The 14,372-nt window shown below is 43.2% G+C and overlaps 1 protein-coding gene across 3 annotated transcripts in view; it reads left to right on the top strand.

Moving 5' to 3' along the window:
- Window positions 1-14,372, top strand: part of LOC139816818 (A disintegrin and metalloproteinase with thrombospondin motifs 9) — a 37,165-nt gene that overhangs the window by 1,595 nt on the left and 21,198 nt on the right. For all 3 annotated transcript variants that reach the window (XM_071784571.1, XM_071784573.1, XM_071784572.1), the window contains exons 2-5: window positions 1,701-2,840; window positions 10,688-10,819; window positions 11,082-11,242; window positions 11,471-11,596. In XM_071784571.1, coding sequence (XP_071640672.1) covers window positions 2,582-2,840; window positions 10,688-10,819; window positions 11,082-11,242; window positions 11,471-11,596 — 678 coding nt within the window. In that variant the 5' untranslated portion in view covers window positions 1,701-2,581. The remainder of the gene's footprint in view (window positions 1-1,700; window positions 2,841-10,687; window positions 10,820-11,081; window positions 11,243-11,470; window positions 11,597-14,372) is intronic.

Genomic DNA, 14,372 nt, shown 5'->3' on the forward strand with positions numbered 1-14,372 from the left:
CGCATTCGCGTATTTTCTTGCACAACGCGGGGAATTCTTAATAAATCATGGAGAAAACTGTGAAGTTGGACGCTCCGAAGTACCTTGGAACTCCGCTTTATGATTCGCATTTGCATATTTTCTTGCTCAACGTGAGGAATTCTCGTAAATCACGGAGGAAACTGTGAAGTTGGACACTCTAAAATATTCGGAACTTGCCTCGCGGTTCGTATTCGTGTATTTTCTTGGATAACGCGAGGGATTCTCCCTCGCTTTTCTTATGCAATTATGCGCGTATCCTTCAACATTTCGTTCCTTTCCTTCTGCGTCTAATTTCTTTCCTCACAAAGCAATAATAGTTGTTGAATTAAATTCTCCTGCGACTACCGTGTTTAATTTTAAATTTACCGACGCGCGATACAGATCTATCGAGCGGATAGCGTCAATGAACGAGCAATTTGTTCCTCCGATGCCTCCGATTCATTTTTTGTCGGCGGCTGCGCTGCATGAATCAAGCTTTATACGATGAAGCTTTGATAAGGAACGCGACGGAGTTGTCCGATGTTAATTTTACATTCCGCATCAGCATTGCAAAGCGGCGTGACGCTCATCATCAATCTTTTAATCAAAGTATTTGTTTCCGAGATGGAGTTTCGGCACGACGAGACGATAACGCAATTTACGCCCATCCTTTCACCCACGTCGTTAATCATTAATTACAGCGAAGTCAGAGGAATTATTTCGCGAAAGATCGTTCCCTTTTGTTCAACGAAAACGACCTTCTGTCTCGCGATCATTTGTATTAATAATTTCGAAGATACATTATCGATCAATTCGCAGGATAATCCGCAACTCGTCAGCTTAATTTTAATGGAAAATTTCTTGACAAATTTGGAATTGATGTTTCCGTTGAAAAATATCAAGATAATACTAATTTTCTGCGGATCATACTTTGGAAAGAACCAAATGGATAACAAAACCACATCGTTCAGCCAATTTCAAATAGATTTCACGTTATCCGGATTTTTCCTACATTTAATAAACATTTTATTGATAAGAATGATAAGGTAAATTGTCTTTATATCTACAAGATGTTTGTTTCTTTAGGTAGTTGTTGAGCGAGAAATAAATTGCAATGTCCTCTTACATTAGATATTATTGTGCACTTAAATACGCATATTAATATATCCAATATCGCCAATCAGGTCTCTGATCGATGGAGAAAGTGGCCGTCGTGGAAATACCGTATATATTACGCCTGTCCGAGGAGAGCGAGATGGCGGATTCAGTGAAATTACGAGACAAAGATTTATCGATCGTCTAACCGATTGATCAAACTTGGTGCATGCGATATACGCGACGAGAATAGTTTGACCCAGACCTTAAGAGATTCCCGAGGTCGGCAGCCGCGCGCCGAGCAGCTTTTATATTTCACTCGCGCCCGGCCTTGATGACGCGGCGGATTTAAGCTTCGCCTCCCGAAACTTGGACATCCCTCCCCTAAGAATATCGCTGTCTCAAAGAAAGACGGGAGTAAAAAGCTATATTTATATTTTCCTTCGTTCAGCCTTGACGAGCGACACGACGTGATTTTAAGCTCCTTCCAAATCTATCTTGACAGAAAGCATTATCCCTCAAGGAAACACGAAAAATAAATACGAGACAAGGTTGCCGCGTCGATTTAATCTCCCGCTGACGAGAAATCGTTTGTTTGGTTTCAGGAAAGCGTCGCTCAGCAGCCCGAGAGAGAAGATTGAATCTGTACGGCGCGGATAAACTCCAGTCGGCGCTCGTAAAGTTCGGGCGCCCCACGTGAAAACCGAAGGTTTCGATCGTCTCGTCGTCGTCGTCGTCGTCGTCGGTCATCGACCCGATTACGCGTGCTCTCGTCGCTTCGTCAATTTGGAAATGCTTCTCGGGGGATCGTCGAGGGAAGGAGCGCGACGAAGCTGGCGCGACAGACGTAAGCTTCCGGCGGTGTGAAGCGCGAGGCGAGCGAAGCAAGAGGAGAACGATCGGATCGAGAACGCCGGGCTAGAAGAATGAGCTATAATACTCGCTCCTGAGCGTACAATCGGCGCGATGCGTTTCTACTCTTCCAGCCGGCCATTCTCCGCGTAATCAGATCTATACGCATTGCACAAGCACACAGGCGCAAGCGGTATGGTCGAGGTCCTCCGAGAGAGATAAGACCAGGACGCGCAGGACGAGACCCAGCGCGTTCTTTAATGGACGTTGCGCCGATCCTCGTTGCATTCTGCTGGCGAGTCGTTTGCGAGGAAAACGAGAATCGAGAGGAGGAGGAGAGACCTTGAGATCTCTGTCTGTTGCGAGGGTTTTATGGATACCGGAGGCGAAGGTACCAGAGGCTTTCTCGGCTCTCGAACGCTTCGGAGTATCCGCGATAATCGTCGTCCAATGACGCGCTCGGGATGATCGATTGACGCGCGGTGAGATCGATGCGAAGATCGGTCTCTCGGTGATATATACTTATATATATACCGGGTACATTAGTGATCGCTTTCGAAATAGCGTGCGGAAACGCTGAACAGACGTTTCGAACGGACGAATAGATGCGCGTGCACCAGTGGGACTTGCAGAGATGTCGCGAATTTCGAATCGCGTCGCCACGATTGGCGCGGCCCTCGCCATCGTTTTGCTCGTGATACTCCTAGTAATCTTGTGGTCGGACGTGCGCAACGTAGACAGGATCGAGAATCTCGGCCGGATACGGAAGAATTCGACGATTGATGGTGTCGTCAATGAAACGAGGAGGAAGCAGATCGACGGTCTACGCCGCATCGCCACGACGGATCTGGTTACGACGTTCGAATCTATCGAGCAGAATCTCACGAATGAGGGTGAGTCTTAGTTATCTGTTCGCTTGTCCCTTTTATTGACGGAGAAACTCTTTGACTTTAAAATAAAGCTTAAGACGCGAAGATATGCAAATATATACACATGTTTCCGCGATGTAACGAGGATTTTCAGTTCTTTTAGGTCAAGTCAAATGACATTGTGTGGATTTATAAGTGCTAGACCAGCTAGACTGGTACGCTCGATTGATTTATGGGGAATTAACACGTATCTCAGGCACGAGTCGACATTGCAAAGGCCGCTACTCAAAGCGCATTCACCCACGAATTCCTTCTTCTCATGCTCCTTACAACTTATACGTTTGTTCCTTCGTACGTGGACTTTCTATTTGTCCGCAGATTTTCTTGCGTTCTCGGTAGCATTCGCTGTGAGAGATAGAAACGTTCTTTAATTCGCAGAAAAGCATTTCTACCGAGTTTGACTTTCGAATAACGGCTCGCGGTGCTTAGATTTCGTTAGATTTCAATAGACGGATTAAGTGATCGCGCTTATTTAAGTACCTACATTGCTACAGTAAGCAGCGAAGATTATTTTCTTCTCACACAGAAACGAGCGTATAGCATTAAAATTCTAATAGCCATGATAAAACGCTGTGTCAATACTCAGACCAAGACTGCCGTCTTGGGACGTCTTGAAACCACGATGCTTTCGATATTCTTAATGCGCAGCGTATATAAAAGAATGTGTGCCGTGCATTATTACGTGTAAGCACATAGGCGCGAGCGTATATAAAATCCGTACGTACAACAACAACATCCGTGTTTCATACAAAAATACGTCCGCATCGCGTGTGCTTTACCGCGGCTCTGTCGTTCTTCTCTCCGCGCATCTTTTGCAACTCGTGATTTTCTTGCGCAAAAATAATTATCCGCACGAAAGATGGTGAGGCCTGAAAAGGTGCGAGGAGGCTATTTTTAATGACTCGTGTCACTCTCCTTTCTAATCAACGATGTATTTTTTTTCCCCTCTAAAAAAAGGTAAATTTCCACACACGTACGGATGTTTTTCGTTCGCGGTCTCTCTTAACCGAGGTGAGCGTCTGGGACTCGGAAATTCAAGTATCTTTTTCGGCTGTTGCGAAACCCTATCCTCCTCCTCCTCCGTTCCCAAGCGAATGTTCCGAGAAGCGATATCGTTGTAATGAGGTAGAGATATACGTTTTCGCGAATTTGCCGGCAAGCTCGTTCCTCAAAACGCATACAACGCATAATCGCGACTGCCTCGTGTGACATCGCGCGCGCGCGCGCGCGCGCGCCCTCGTTGATAAGACGTATTCTCTTTGCATGGCCACGTTGGCATCGTGACACAAAACATCGCGCCTACACGAGCGTAGGATAGATACATACGTACGATACGAACGTGCGGCTCGCAGAAGGGAGAAACGAAGAAGGCACGTTGATGTAACTAAAAGTGCAGGCCGCGTTCGAGCGGCGAACGCCACTAAAAGTGCGTACGTCGCGAAGGCTCGTGTTTCTGCCAGGGTCAGCAGACGCGGGTATCACGCGTTCAACTAAGCACCAACGTCGTCATCGTTAAGCGTCTGTTACCGCGTTCGTTTTCGTACACCTTTTCGAACTCCCTGCCGACGAGGACATCCTGTTCGACTCGTGTACAACGTGGAACGAAACGAATTTACAAGGCCCAGACGCGGTGGTCTGAACTCCAAATGTAATGTAAATTTAATAGTCTGTTTGGTGTTTTTCAGACTCCATAAAGGAACTTTGTAATCTAATTTTGAAGGTAAAAAACTTGAAAAAGAAATAGCCGGATGTTAAAGTCTTGCAAGAGGTAGATGGATTTTTTTTCAGATATTTCTATTAAAAAATTTGACATCGTATTATTTGCGGATTTAATATTGCGTAAACCGGCTGGCATCTCGACTATTACCAGTCTGTATATTACACGGTTTATATCCTCGCGAGACGCAAAACGCTGTCAAAGTTGTCTTCTTATAATCGTCGGTACGCCATGCCGTCGATTTTGCAATTTTCCCCTTCGGGTATATACTTTAATTGTTCGCGCCGCGCGCCGTGTTTCCTGAGTTCCATTACTAGTTGCTCTTGGACTACGTTCTAAAGTGTTGCGTGCCGTTCAAGCGAGGCCTTGATTGTTAGCCCATATTAGCCGGCATGATGCAGCAACGTGCTAACGCACCGTCTCTCCGTAAATGTCCGGAGTAACGCACGAATGCAATGCACCTACGGAAATTCTTTATTAACGAGTTTGCCCAAGTCACCTCATCGTGCTATCTCGCTTAGGCAGGAGGTTGGATGTATAGCGACGTATACGTGTTTGTACAAACCCGCATTCTCGAGATCCCCGGGCTCTTCCAATTTAACTTCTGACATCGACAACGACGAACTCGAATTCGTAATAGATCCATATTGATCGAGGAGAAAGAGCAATCTTGTGTCTATACGTTCCTGTAAAAGCATTCGCTGGAAGGTGTTTGATCAGAGAACTCCATTCCTCTTGCTCTCCCACGCAATGAACATCCTTTCTTTCTTAACAGGCTGACCGGTTATTAGAAGGCGACATCGATAAATTTTCGAAGACGTCGAAGCTTTGTTACGCTACTTTATGTGTCATGTCTGAATAATAATCTTGATTTAATACCACGGACTTCACTGAAATTCTAAAGGAAGCGCGCGTATCTCGTGTAAGAGGACTTTAGGTTTTTGCATAAAACATAAGATAACAAGTATTGTCGAGGGCCTCGATTGAGCGATGCGTTTTCGTGTATTTGGATTGTATATTAACATTTAACACGCCTTGCGTGTATTTAGATACTCGGAAGCTATAAACGATCTTAAAATAGACTGATAATTTGTTTCGACAGATGGGAGAAAATTCGTTGTTTGGTTGGACTGAACGCGGGGATCGCTTAAACAGGCAGGTAGATCTACGAAACGTCGTATCTTTGATTGACCCAAGAACCGAATGATGTTTGAAGCACCTCGGAAAGATTTACTCTGGCGCTGACGAGGCGCCGCGAATGCATAGGATGCGATATTGCTGCCAGACGTTCAAGCCTCTTGTCCGTATAAACATTTCGGTCGGATCTACAGAACTCGGACCACTGTGCTTCGCAGGATATATCGGTCGCACCGGTCATAATTTACGTCTGAGACTATATTCGAATTAAAATAGCCAAAGCCAGCCGGTACTCTGGGACGATACGCTAGCGTTCGATGGTCTTGAACCTTAGCGGCACCAATGCCGCCCGCAATTTTGTGCCACCTTTGCTCCGTTATCCCGCTCCGTTCAATTTTCAATAAATTTTAACGTGGCAGTCCTTGCTTCATTCTCTCGCAGTTCTTGCATGATGTCGAAGATAGATTTCTGATAACGTAATTTTTGCTATATTTTCTTGTAGTATATACGTAATTAATTTTTTCACATCATTTAATTTTTCCACGATTTTAAAATCGTATTCAAGTTTTCCCTTTCAAATGAGAATTCGAATTCTTTCTTATAATAATTAGGTTACGGATGTAAAGTCAATTCTTTGTGTCAGGGATATATTTTATTAGAGAGGAAAATTTTGAGAAATAATATAGATCTATTTATTAACTGTAGTATGTATACTTGGAGTAAGTATTCAAATTGATAGGCATTGACATTAACACGTTTTACTTTCGTCTCGATCGACCGATCGGTTGCATAAATTCTGCAGTATCTAATCTAGTTCAGTAATAATACGGTGGCAAGTGTTTATATTGTCGCTATTCAGAATAAACTGCCGTACTCCAAACTTATTTGCCGTGCTGACGTTGCAGTTGACTCTGCAAAGTGAGATATAACTTTACTGCCTTCTTGAAACATGTCTGCATTAAAAGTTATTAACACGATTCGCTGAGATCATGTTTGTCGATGAAACTGGGCATATAGCAAGTTACAACTTACTTGCGTAAGCGTGATACATTTCTAACTCAGTTTGTGAACCTAGAAAAGTTTTCTCTCTTCCTTTTCGAAACTCACATTGCCTCAGAAGTAAGTAGTTAGTGAAACGCGAAGGAGATTTTATCTATATCCAGAAGTTATAAAGAAACAGATTATACTGCCACATGTGTGGTAAGATTAAGCGCACTTGCATACGTAGTTAATAATTCAATGATACGTTTAATCTCTCCATTAAATTAATACAAATTAATGACTTCGTTAACGGTACGATCAAACATTCTTTTGAGCCTTGGAGAATTCTGGGCAATTTTTAACTTAAATTGAGAAAATACATCTAGAGAGTGAGGATTATATTTTTAGTCGATCTTCCGTATCTTCCGGCTGGATGATTTACGTCTCTCGTGTGTTTCCAGGATCGTGTTTCGATACGGTAATTAAACGGCAACGCGCACGGGACACTGCAGACATTCTTTCTCTCACGAACAGTGTCCGCCTTGTGGCACGGCAGAGGCAGGCGAATGAGTGTCACTCGGCACAGCCGAGACGAAGCGTAAACGTTTACGCGAGAGGAGCGGTCTGGCAGTAATGAGAATGGATCTTTTGTACGTGGGGGAAACAATGTCACCCAAACGCCACAGTTCAACGACACGTGACACCCAGAGATTTCGTTGTAGGTCGGTTCGCAGAACGTATCCCTGGCAAAAATTATTTCTTTAAATCTTACGGAGCAATATAACTTCCCTTAGAGGCGTTAATGAGGGATTGTTTTTAACGGGGGATTATTCTAATTTTTCTCTGTTTCAATATGTGCGAAAACATATTAGAAATATTGATAAGATAGAATAGAAGTCTTGTGGTTCATATCGAAATATGGAGATTATGTATTTTCTTTTCTTTCGTTAATTTAGTTTTTGTTATCTCTTCTTTTCGACATAACCGCAGAGATATGATTACGTGCGTAAAAGCTGAGGCTGCTATTTATAGAGTTTTATTATCATTCCAACTTTCAATTAAACAATCAAGAGGATTACCGTGGTAATTATTAATAAAAGAGGCAGAAAAAATTTTAATTATTATTATTAAGAAACAGTAATTGGCGTTTCTGGCGTATGCGAAAGAATTGTAGAACGTTTCAAGGACTCTTCATATTCAAGGTTTTTGAGGAATGATTTCGAATTATCTGCAGCTGTTTCGTTATCGGATAGGATAATTCGATGATAAGTTAACTTTTTTGCAGATGTAATTGTCGCGCATACTTTGCTTTCTTGCAATAATAAATATGCAATACAACATTCCCTTCTCGCGCGAAATCACTGCAAAAAATTACGATGTAATTTTAAGTCTGCACTTAAAATGCATAAGATATTTATGGCTTACTCGCACGTCTCGCTTATAGAAATGGAACGGAAGCGGTTATTGTTACCGTTGGGAGGGAAGGGATTCTTTTTGCGAATTTTAGGGCGCAAAACAAACGTGTCGTTCGAAAGGGGGTAGCGCACGTCCGGCACGTTTCCGTTGATGTTTTCAGGAATAATACGCTTTATAGATGAATTTCGCGCGGAGGAAGTTGAAACGGACAATTACTCTTACTCCTTGCAGTTTCGGCAAACAGTTTCGCGCGTACGGCAACGAAATGCATCGTGCGACGTGACGAAAACGTAAACTTCGCCACGCGTTTGGATGTGGTGACGTGTATTTCGAGATGCTAAACACATATAGCGTGTTTTTAAGTTTTTCTGGCGTACACAGACCGCGCATTTCTGTTTTAGGTCGCTAACGTACGGGAACGTACTGCAACGCTCGTTAGATGGATACTTATGCATCAATGCATTACATTTGCATTGCATATATTCTTCTTCTTCTTCTTATTGTGGGACTTTGTCTTGTAGTTCGACTTAGGAAAGGCTTTAGTGTTCTTTAAGCAGTATCTTCTTCTTGCAGTGGGCAGTTACTCTAGCCCTCCGATCCTTCTTCTTTCTTAGACAGGCTTGGTAATTAAAGAAATGCAGTTAAAAAATGTAGCCAACGACGGCAATAGTATAAAGTTAGCATTTGATGCATGTTAACGGTATCTTGCAAAGATTATTACACGTTACATAAATGCACAAGATTATTACTTTTCCTTTTTTATCGCGTGAATATATAAACCTGATCTACTTGTTGTTACTTACAGGCATACCGCAGCGTTTTATCTACATATATCCGCAAATGAAGAAAAAAAATCTCTATCATCAAATTCAGTCATATATGCGATAAAGAGTGAGATGAGTAACTCCATCGAATTTTCAATGGAGAGAGGCTTGATTCAGAACATCCGTGGATCAAAGTGCGAGATTGATCTAAGATCATTTATATCTAATATCTAAACATGACTCGTTAAAACTCGAGAAGTGCCCGTCTAATGTTGAGGATAATGTCCTATTCAAACGAACGTTGCGTAATGGGTACGCGCGGTAAAAATCGATCGATTACGCATTTAATATACAAGATATCCGCTCGTTTTGTTGCGTCTCATTACGTTAAACGCGTCATAATGATAGACACACGTGAATGATCTCGTTGTGCGTGCACGTATGCTGATGCGGCGGCTATGCAAATTCGCCTGGGTAGAGACCTTAACGCATTCGTGCCGAGCACGCTGGCAACAAATGAACGGATAACAAAACGGATAACTACGCGGCCAACGATGTCTTCAGCGCGACCTAAGATCTACCTGGCTCTACCAAGATCGTCTCGCCTTTCCCATTTGAATATCCGCGTAACGTCCCGGAATTGTGCAACGGCTCGACGCTGCACTCTCCTAGTGTTCGCCCACGTGTTCGCGTTTTGCAACCGGGCTTAATCTACCCGGCGCGCGACATGGTGTCCCTTTGTTCCGTAATCTTTCACGGTGCCACATATATACAGCTGCATAGCGTTTCCTTTTCGCGAGCACACGTCTCTTGATATTTTATTCGAGAGGTGATAAAAAAAGATCGGGCGTGTGTGCGCGTATGGGGCACACGCCGTGTGTATATACGAGATCGTAAATTCGGTTTGTAAGGCATTCCGGCGTTTATCTCATGACCCGTGATTCAGACCTGACATTCGATACGTCTCTCGCGAAAACTGTCGTGCGTTAATTATAGAACCGGTGCGTGTGTTAGGTATGTGTTCCTCCAGACGCCGTACTACCGGGAGAGCCGGGGAGTGTTATAGGTAGGGTCCGATATAATTAGGCGAGGCGATTCCGCTCGCCGCGTTTATTCCGCGAACAATTTCCTCAAGGTCCCATACCAGTGTTCCACGGTTCGCCGTTAAACCTAAATTAGTGAACATTGAATCGCACTCCGGTGTATAATAAACGCCCGATATACGTATAACGTAAAAAGACACGGCAAATCGCCCGACCGGATCGCGGAGAATCGGTAAGGTGCTCGTAGAAACATCGTAGAACGTGCTGGCCTATCGTTATTACGCGCAGTTACTCAGTTTATACTAATAGATTGGCTCCTTCGGCCGCTTGGTAATTAGTGTCAGTCAACATTCGAGCGTATAAAGCCGTTTTATCTTTCGATGAGTCATATTTAACGTTGCCATTCGAATAAAAAGATCCGCGATTGATAATAAAATTTTAACTAGTGGTTAAATAACATAACTGACGATCTCTTTCGAGAGAAAAGCTGAGGGGCACTAACGGAAAATGAGACTCGAATGAATCGACACGTTTCTACTTGCTTATGCAAGTTGAAGGAGACCCGCGTGGTTTTCACTGAATTGTCTATTCTAATTGTATATAAGTTTCAAAATGTAAATTTTCGAAACTTTCTGTTTAGATTATTTAAATTAATAAACGCTACGAAGATATTATATTTTGTCAAAATTTGTTAAAACGTTAAATGCTTTTTATTAATACAAATCATACACGATTAATTGGTTTTTGTTTCAGTGCTTCCCGAAGGAATACGAAATACGAAAGAATTCAATGGCACGTCGTCGATCGACATGTTGCCGTCCGCTAAGGGCAATCTGGAGTACGTCAAGCCTTTAAAAATTAGTCAAAATCAGTATGAAGATCCACGTAAGTGTCTGAAGTACATAAATAGAATCTCCCTTAATGTATATGTATGTGTATGTGTGTTTGAAATTGTATACAAAATCCGTATATAAGTTCAAGCACTAGAATATATAATTATACAGAAGATATACATATATACATACGTCAATGTGTGTCGAAATTGAAAGTTATTAGCAGATTTCTGTTTATACCCTCCCTCTAATTTTTTATTATCTCATTTCGTTTGTAATCTGCTCTATTTAACCAAATTCCTTCGTGTTTTCAGCCGAGCAGTTTTCCACGGCGAAGAGGCATCACAGTGGTCACTTTCGGCACGCAACGGCCGAAGTCTGGGACCCTCACCCGCAATACGAATTTACCGCCTTTGGAAGGCGATTTCGCTTGCGGCTGGCACATGACGCCAGTTTTGTATCTCCCGACATAAAGGTGAGAGGAACCGATCGAGTGACATTCCTCTCCGTTGCTAAATCATCTTACATAATTGCCTAAAACGTCATAAAATTATAACTGTCTTTATAATCGCGATATCTTTGTACAAAAACCGGAGAGAGAGAGAGGTTGAAGCGAAACGAGCTGGGAGCCGCTACTCTGGTGGGCCGTTTCGCTATTTAACTGACAGCCTTAATTAGCCTTTTCACGATGACGTTGATGCAGGTGACACACATGAGCGAGAACACAACGAGGAGAGAACACGCCGGTCATCACTTGGGCTGCTTCTACAGCGGGTCAGTCGACGGCGATCCAAGTTCAGCGGTCAGTGTCAGCCTTTGTCACGGAATGGTGAGTCAGAGATCAAGCTTCAGAAAACCGTCGTCCCGGCCGCGATTCTTTATACGCGTCGCGCGCGCGCAGGCCAGTTAATTCCACCCGATTATGAAGATGATAAATCTACCCGGAGCTTTGTGTTCCGTCGTAGCGTGAGCTCGATTAGCATAAAGTCGCGTTGGGACGCTAAATATATTTTCCATCGCTCGGTGAATTGTACATCGGGCTATCGTTGTTACCGTTATTTTAATTATCGGCATCGTTGTCGTTGTTATAAAAATACACGCAGGCACAAGTTGATTTTTGGTGAATGCCGGAAGTGCCGTGGAGGAACGCTTCTCGAATCGCACACGTGCATTAATCGTAAATGCTATATACTGCACTCGATTGCGCACACCGATTCACCGCACTTTGTAAATATTTACGATCTGCGCCGTGTGTTACGATTACACACTTGCAACACGAAGCTAAAAGATAGCGATGTTAAAAGGGAGTATTATCCGTCGTCGCGACCTTTTATCCGAGTGCGTTAACATTAAATTGTTTTACGTCGTCGTAAAACGACAAAGACATTACTATCGTTTGACGTAAAATTAAGTTGACGTTTTTCACATAAGATATTTTTAGTCTTGTCGAAAAAAAATCGTTCTTTATAAATGTTCTTGATTTTCTCTTTTCCCATAAATTTGAAATTGATCATTGTAGCTTCGACACTTTCCCCAAACTTCGGAATTCTTTTCATAGCGTTGGAACGTTACGATTATCACGAGGCACAGAGTTCGTCGACCCTTTTTTCTGGAGTTCGGTATCTCTCTTCAAAGCTACTTCGCTGTAAAATGTTTCGTTAGCCGATCGCTGATATACCAAAGGGATCGACGGTAATTTATAATAATAAATAACATATCGTCGAGTTTACTCACTTTTCTCCTAATTTATGGGCGTAATAAATATGCACACGTGGCACCGGGAGAGAAACTAGAAGTCCTCGCGCGTTAAAACCTGTAGCTATACTTGCTTCCACTTTCCAAAGGACCCGGTATAAGTATAAAGCCGCGTTAAGCTTCCGGGAGAGATTGCGAATTTTTAATATATACTCAAACAAACGAGACATTGCACAATGCGAAATTTTACGTAATGGAGCACTTATTATTGCGTATAATAATGTGATGCAACAAGCAATGATACGACAAGTTGCGTCAATCTACAAATTAGAAGTAGTTCAGTGATAAATTGTAATTTATTTTTCAGTAACAAATGACGGGGAAAAAAAGAGATGGAAAGCGAGATACGTTCTACGGTACATACGCGAGGATGTCTGAAAATAGTTGCACGCAAAAAATAGGTTCAAGGCCCGCATAGACCTGCAGGCATTAGCCGCGCGTGTATATAGCGCGGGATGGTATACATTTTATGTGATTTGTTGGATTACACACGTGCCGCGCGCACACTCGCGTTCGATGGAATCGCATAGCTGCGTCTCTACCCGAAAGCCGATTCTGAAAGAAAGAAAAAAAAAGGATACAACGACTCGATCGTATATCAAACACCTCGGGAATCGTCCGAGTCGCGCGACTCCGTGAGCCATTCAGCGGAAATGCGCGGTTGGTCATCCGCCGCAACACCTACTGCGGGCGTTCCATGGGAACCGTAGACCGCGATACGATTGGATTTTATATCAAGAGGTGTTAGAGACCGGAGGAGAATTATTTGCGACGCTCCGCGAGCGAATTTATTGCGCGAGACGGCTCGTACATCACGACCGGACACGATGGTGGACGTCGCGCGTTTGTCGCAATGTCCCTTCGCGATTGCGAAGGAGCTATATGCTTTTGCGAAATATCGAGGAAATGACAGGCATCTTTACGCGCGCGGAAATTCTAGTTGTCGACGTTGTCGTCCTCCAATCGATTCTTCGAAACGAGCATTCCGTCGAATAAATTAATCTTCGACATCGTGTCCGGGACTGTCTAGAGACTGTCTGAAATTTCTTCTCCGATAAGTCACAGTCGCCATTGTGACTTGTTGGATGAAGAGGCCTTTGATTTTTTTTCCCCCCATTGTTTCCTACGTCAAGTCCGCTCTGAAACAGTTTAGAGTTTTCGTCAAAGATCGTTTCTTCCGATTATCTTATGCAAGCCTGAATAAGAAATTCATTAAGATCCATCAGAGATTCATCAAGATGCATAAAGATCCTCTGTCAAGTTTTTTTCAGGGCGATGCGGTATACATATAAGATTGATCACCGTGATCGTGATGTTTCGTTCTCGAATAAGCGGGAGAAGCTACTTCGATGAAAAGGGGATCAAAACAGTTTTTTATAAGAAGAATTGTTAGTAACGTAAATAGATTTGCGAACGTTAGCGAACTGCGTTCTTGTTTGATTCCCTTCGAGGTTCTTGTTAGCTCTTCTCCGCTACTAAGATCTTTGTCACGATCCTTTTCGTAACTTCGATTTTCTTCCTGGGGAAGAAAGGCTCTGGGAGAGAAATAGAAAAACTTGCTCGCTTGTTTAACGTTCCTCGTAGCGATTTGGGTCATGCTTTAATTTAGCCATGGCAAGGTTGGGCCGATCAATCGGCCGTCTGTTTCAGACGTATTAGAAATAGGAAGAAGTAAGCACCCGGTTGAGCCGAGCCTTGACGTGATGTCTTTACTCTCGATAGCGAGCCGAGCCACTCGACCTAATTATTCGACCCTGCTCGCGAGACGCGAGCGAATCTCGGTCGTTATCTCGATCGTTCGAGCTCTCCTCATCATTTTCCGATATCCGCTAATCCTTTTTACCGCCTTC

The sequence above is a fragment of the Temnothorax longispinosus genome, chromosome 7, assembly GCF_030848805.1.
Source record: "Temnothorax longispinosus isolate EJ_2023e chromosome 7, Tlon_JGU_v1, whole genome shotgun sequence".
Lineage (NCBI taxonomy): Eukaryota > Metazoa > Arthropoda > Insecta > Hymenoptera > Formicidae > Temnothorax > Temnothorax longispinosus.